Source organism: Haliotis cracherodii, unplaced genomic scaffold, assembly GCF_022045235.1.
Source record: "Haliotis cracherodii isolate W230 unplaced genomic scaffold, xgHalCrac1.p SCAF_19, whole genome shotgun sequence".
In the NCBI taxonomy this organism is placed as follows: domain Eukaryota; kingdom Metazoa; phylum Mollusca; class Gastropoda; order Lepetellida; family Haliotidae; genus Haliotis; species Haliotis cracherodii.
This window is the reverse complement of record NW_027266274.1, coordinates 17,036,805-17,043,721: the sequence shown is the minus strand read 5'-3', so window position 1 is coordinate 17,043,721 and position 6,917 is coordinate 17,036,805. Positions and strand designations below refer to the sequence as shown.

General features: G+C 39.6%; 1 protein-coding gene across 7 annotated transcripts in view; it reads left to right on the top strand.

Annotated features, from left to right (window-relative positions):
- Nucleotides 1–218: 218 nt before the first annotated feature.
- LOC139466796 (SCO-spondin-like) overlaps nt 219–6,917 on the top strand; it is an 85,336-nt gene continuing 78,637 nt past the window's right edge. For all 7 annotated transcript variants that reach the window (XM_071248489.1, XM_071248491.1, XM_071248490.1 and 4 more), the window contains exons 1-2: nt 219–295; nt 2,962–3,051. In XM_071248489.1, the coding sequence (XP_071104590.1) occupies nt 2,976–3,051 (76 nt within the window). In that variant the 5' untranslated portion in view covers nt 219–295; nt 2,962–2,975. The remainder of the gene's footprint in view (nt 296–2,961; nt 3,052–6,917) is intronic.

The window sequence follows — 6,917 nt, the reverse complement described above, 5'->3', positions numbered from 1 at the left end:
AACAACCCCGTGGATTGAGGGCCGTGCTTTGTCAGAGTGGTGGAACGTGGCGCAAGGTAACATTCACACCATAATAAAATCTCAATCAGACCATTGACGGCTCTGTGTGGCAAAGCCTTCCCACGATCTGGAGGCCAATAGTTGGACAGTTATATCATGCAGTTTGTCAATACAATACCTCGGAGTTGTGATCAATAAAAAGGACTAACTTTATGTACTACAAATGTACGCCATTTTAGGAGTTAGTTGCTACCAATTAGTCGTTGAGTATAGTCACTGCGCTTGACGTAGCAGGGTAAGTGTGTACACGCGCGTGCATGTCGCGAGCTCTAGTCATGATTTCTTTAAGTATGATTTTTTACAAATTATTTGTTATAATCTATCAAATTATATGTTTTGCTTGTTACGTCACTGCTAAACTCTCAGTGTTCTTAAGGATATACCTTATTGTGGTCTGAACTTAAATGAAACACCGGATAATTTTTTTTAATTTAGTTTATGTACTCTTATGTAATTCAGTTTAGTCTCTACTCGTTTCGACTTGACAACATGGCTTTCCGTGTTGCCATGGTTTCAGCATAATGTATGTTATGTCATCATGAAACTTTACATAATTCTTGGTTCCATGAAATAACGCCTGTATGCGTTTTTACAGTGCACTTACACTTAGAAACAATATTGTTACACTTTGGAACATTATATTTATACTTAGAAACAATGTACTCATTGATAAATACAATATGTTTGTACTTATTGAGTCCATTTTAAGATGGATAAAATGTACCTACGCTTAGAAACAACATAGTGCGACGAGAAATGGGAAATATAGGTCGCATCAGTCCCGTATGGCGAATGATAGACGAGGGCACTCAATGGCTGTGGGTCAGTGTGTACGACATTGCGCAGTACGACCTGACAAACCCAACCATGGAAAGTCGGTCTTTTCAACAACTTTTAGTAGGATCGCTCTAGGTTTATATTATGTTACTCATTAGACTTTATTCAGAAAAGCGGCGATTCTCTTTAAGAAAACCTTGAATGATATCGTTCTTCTTGAAGTGAACAGTTAATGATTTGGTTTCTCTTTAAGTACACAGTTAGTGTATCGTTCCTCTTTAAGTGCACAGTTAATGATTTGGTTTCTCTTTTCGTGAACACCTGGTGTCATCACTGATAGTCCATTCATATTAATTTCCACAGCTATTTGTCCTTTTTTCGCCAAATGAAATCTGTTTCGGCAGAAAATCTAGGCTGATTATACACCGTCAATAATTTCGTTTCTCCTTAAACACCCCGGTAAACGATTTGGTTTCTAATCAAGTACACAGATAATGATTTGCTTTCTCTATGAAATACCGGTAAATGATTTGGTTTCTAATCAAGTACACAGATAATGATTTGCTTTCTCTATGAAATACCGGTAAATGATTTGGTTTCTCATTAAGTACACAGATAATGATTTGCTTTCTCTATGAAATACCGGTAAATGATTTGGTTTCTAATCAAGTACACAGATAATGATTTGCTTTCTCTATGAAATACCGGTAAATGATTTGGTTTCTCATTAAGTACACAGATAATGATTTGCTTTCTCTATGAAATACCGGTAAATGATTTGGTTTCTCATTAAGTACACAGATAATGATTTGCTTTCTTTATAAAAATCTGGTAAATGATTTGGTTTCTCATTAAGTACACAGATAATGATTTGCTTTCTTTATAAAAATCTGGTAAATGATTTGGTTTCTCATTAAGTACTCAGATAATGATTTGCTTTCTTTATAAAAATCTGGTAAATGATTTGGTTTCTCATTAAGTACACAGATAATGATTTGCTTTCTTTATAAAAATCTGGTAAATGATTTGGTTTCTCATTAAGTACTCAGATAATGATTTGCTTTCTTTATAAAAATCTGGTAAATGATTTGGTTTCTCATTAAGTACAAAGATAATGATTTGCTTTCTTTATAAAAATCTGGTAAATGATTTGGTTTCTCATTAAGTACAAAGATAATGATTCGGTTTCTCATTAAGTACAAAGATAATGATTCGGTTTCTTAGTAAGTACAAAGATAATCATTCGGTTTCTGATTAAGTACAAAGATAATCATTCGGTTTCTGATTAAGTACAAAGATAATGATTCGGTTTCTTAGTAAGTACAAAGATAATCATTCGGTTTCTGATTAAGTACAAAGATAATCATTCGGTTTCTGATTAAGTACAAAGATAATCATTCGGTTTCTGATTAAGTACATGGATAATGACTCGGCTTCTGTCAAGTACAACAGGGATGGAAACGGTTTTGGGATGCTTTAATGCTGTTGTCCATATTTTTACAGCTATGAGTATCAAACTTTAATTCAGCTGTAATAGTATGTCATTAGCAACATACGAAATAATTATCTAGCCGAAAATAGTTCATTGCACTGATTAACCAAAAGAAACAACAACCCAAAACACGAAACACACAACAGGTCTTAAGTTTGTGTCATTTTCCTGTGTCTGTCATGTACCTGTGTCTGTCTTGTACCTGTGTCTGTCTTGTACCTGTGTCTTGTACCTGTGTCTTGTACCTGTGTTTTGTACCTGTGTCTGTCTTGTACCTGTGTCTGTCTTGTACCTGTGTCTTGTACATGTGTCTGTCTTGTACCTGTGTCTGTCTTGTACCTGTGTCTGTCTTGTACCTGTGTCTTGTACCTGTGTCTGTCTTGTGCCTGTGTCTTGTAACTGTGTCTTGTACCTGTGTCTGTCATGTACCTGTGTCTGTCTTGTATATGTGTCTTGTACCTGTGTCTGTCTTGTACCTGTGTCTTGTACCTGTGTCTTGTACCTGTGTCTGTCTAGTACCCGTGTCTTGTACCTGTGTCTTGTACCTGTGTCTGTCTTGTACCTGTGTTTTGTACCTGTGTCTGTGTTGTACCTGTGTGTTGTACCTGTGTCTTGTTGCTCTGTCTCCCCAGGATCTGCCTGCAGGATGTTAATATACCTGGTGCTGGCCACCCTGGCGTGGTATCCCGGTGCCCAGGGCAACCTGACCGCCCTGAACAGAGGTGAGTGCTCGGCATTAGGGGGTCCAACATGGACTGGTAGGTTCGGAGTCTCTATGCTGGTTATACAGTATACATGCTACATCCATGTTGTTTATTACAGTATAAATGCTACATCCCTCTCCTTTATAACAGCCTACAAGCTACACATAGTTGGTTCTAACAGTATACATGCTACATCCCTCTTGTTTATAACAGTATATGTGCTACATGCCTCTTGTTTATAACAGTATATGTGCTACATGCCTCTTGTTTATAACAGTATATGTGCTACATGCCTCTTGTTTATAACAGTATATGTGCTACATGCCTCTTGTTTATAACAGTATACATGCTACACCCCTGTTGGTTATAACAGTATATATGCTACACCCCTGTTGGTTAAAATGGTGTATATGCTACACCCCTGTTGGTTATAACAGTATATATGCTACACCCCTGTTGGTTATAACAGTATATATGCTACACCCTTGTTGGTTATAATGGTGTATATGCTACACCCCTGTTGGTTATAACAGTATATATGCTACACCCCTGTTGGTTATAACAGTGTATATGCTACACCCCTGTTGGTTATAACAGTATATGTGCCAGACCCCTGTTGGTTATAATGGTGTATATGCTACACCCCTGTTGGTTATAACAGTATATATGCTACACCCCTGTTGGTTATAACAGTATATATGCTACACCCCTGTTGGTTAAAATGGTGTATATGCTACACCCCTGTTGGTTATAACAGTATATATGCTACACCCCTGTTGGTTATAACAGTGTATATGCTACACCCCTGTTGGTTATAACAGTATATGTGCCAGACCCCTGTTGGTTATAATGGTGTATATGCTACACCCCTGTTGGTTATAACAGTAGATATGCTACACCCCTGTTGGTTATAACAGTATATGTGCCAGACCCCTGTTGGTTATAACAGTATATATGCTACACCCCTGTTGGTTATAATGGTGTATATGCTACACCCCTGTTGGTTATAACAGTATATGTGCCAGACCCCTGTTGGTTATAATGGTGTATATGCTACACCCCTGTTGGTTATAACAGTATATATGCTACACCCCTGTTGGTTATAACAGTATATATGCTACACCCTTGTTGGTTATAATGGTGTATATGCTACACCCCTGTTGGTTATAACAGTATATATGCTACACCCCTGTTGGTTATAACAGTATATATGCTACACCCTTGTTGGTTATAATGGTGTATATGCTACACCCCTGTTGGTTATAACAGTATATATGCTACACCCCTGTTGGTTATAACAGTATATATGCTACACCCTTGTTGGTTATAATGGTGTATATGCTACACCCCTGTTGGTTATAACAGTATATATGCTACACCCCTGTTGGTTATAACAGTAGATATGCTACACCCCTGTTGGTTATAATGGTGTATATGCTACACCCCTGTTGGTTATAACAGTATATCATGCTACACCCCTGTTGGTTATAACAGTATATGTGCCAGACCCCTGTTGGTTATAATGGTGTATATACTACACACCTGATTGTTATAACAGTATATGTGCCACACCCCTGTTGGTTATAATGGTGTATATACTACACACCTGATTGTTATAACAGTATATGTGCCACACCCCTGTTGGTTAAAATGGTGTATATGCTACACTACTGTTGGTTATAACAGTATATATAACCGACAAGGGTTTCCTATTTCACTGGCTTGTCCAGCTAGGCTGAATGAGAGGAATAACGTTTTGTTCTGTGAACTAATTATGGGGTCATGCCGTTATTGAAAATGTGCTCAGAGGATAAACCAAGCTCCAGTGACCCCAGAAGCTGACTGTAGGGGGCGTTGCGACAGACGTTGGTTGGATAAGTCTTGTAGGTCTTGTACGCATTGTGCCTTGTCGACTGGTATTATTTTGTGTCGTTCTGACGGAAGTTATGTGAAGTTGTGTCGGGGGAAAGGGCGTGTTCGTCATCTCGTCAAGGGCAGGTGTATGAGCGTATTAGGGCAAATGGTCTCCTTGAGTACTGCCCAGTGGAGACATCGTCAACATCAGGAAATATTATCAGACTCAAAGTAGATGTTGGAGTAACAGTGTATACAGGTGTATGTAGACTATCATGAGTAGTGCTTCAGGGTAACAGTGTATACAGGTGTATGTAGACTATCATGAGTAGTGCTTCAGGGTAACAGTGTATACAGGTGTATGTAGGCTATCATGAGTAGTGCTTCACGGTAACAGTGTATACTGGTGTATGTAGACTATCATGAGTAGTGCTTCACGGTAACAGTGTATACAGGTGTATGTAGGCTATCATGAGTAGTGCTTCACGGTAACAGTGTATACAGGTGTATGTAGATTATCATGAGTAGTGCTTCACGGTAACAGTGTATACAGGTGTATGTAGGCTATCATGAGTAGTGCTTCACGGTAACAGTGTATACAGGTGTATGTAGGCTATCATGAGTAGTGCTTCACGGTAACAGTGTATACATGTGTATGTAGACTATCATGAGTAGTGCTTCACGGTAACAGTGTATACATGTGTATGTAGACTATCATGAGTAGTGCTTCACGGTAACAGTGTATACAGGTGTATGTAGACTATCATGAGTAGTGCTTCACGGTAACAGTGAATGCAGGTGTATGTAGACTATCATGACTAGTGCTTCACGGTAACAGTGTATACAGGTGTATGTAGACTATCATGAGTAGTGCTTCACGGTAACAGTGTATACAGGTGTATGTAGACTATCATGAGTAGTGCTTCACGGTAACAGTGAATACAGGTGTATGTAGACTATCATGAGTAGTGCTTCACGTTATCAGTGTAATTGGTGTATGTAGACTATCATGAGTAGTGCTTCACGGTAACACAAGGTATGTTGTAGTTGTAGTCCCCAACACAAGGCATGTTGTAGTCGTAGTCCCCAACACAAGGCATGTTGTAGTTGTAGTCCCCAACACAAGGCATGTTGTAGTTGTAGTCCCCCGACACAAGGCATGTTGTAGTTGTAGTCCCCAACACAAGGCGTGTTGCAGTTGTAGTCCCCCGACACAAGGCATGTTGTAGTTGTAGTCTCCCAACACAAGGCATGTTGTAGTCCCCAACACAAGACATGTTGTAGTTGTAGTCCCCCAACACAAGGCATGTTGTAGTCGTAGTCTCCCAACACAAGGCATGTTGTAGTCGTAGTTCCCAACACAAGGCATGTTGTAGTTGTAGTCCCCCAACACAAGACTGTAGTAGTCCCCCGACACAAGGCATGTTGTTGTCCCCAACACAAGGCATGTTGTAGTCGTAGTCTCCCAACACAAGGCATGTTGTAGTCGTAGTCTCCCAACACAAGGCATGTTGTAGTCGTAGTCCCCAACACAAGGCATGTTGTAGTCGTAGTCTCCCAACACAAGGCATGTTGTAGTTGTAGTCCCCAACACAAGGCATGTTGTAGTCGTAGTCCCCAACACAAGGCATGTTGTTGTTGTCACGCGATGTGATCTATTCGAACGGGTTATTTCTCGCCACGTAACCGTCAGCCGACAATAGTTAGCGATGTTTTGAGTCGGGTGTGGCGAGGCAGTGGTATTTGTAATGGAAATGATCTGGAAGCGTGCACGACCTGACAGGTGTTACACAACATTCCTGGGACTACCTCGCAAAGGACTTTAACAAAATATACATTGTGTGTATAGAGCTATGTATGATTGTCCAGGGTGTTTTATGAATAATACACTGTATTGTGCGAGCTTAAATGTCCCTGCTCGGAGTCTACAGTGACATTTATCAGTTTGTGACAGCAAATGTATCGGATTTGTTTACTCCATCGATGACACTACCTATCACATGACAAACACTTGGATACCACAGTGTAAA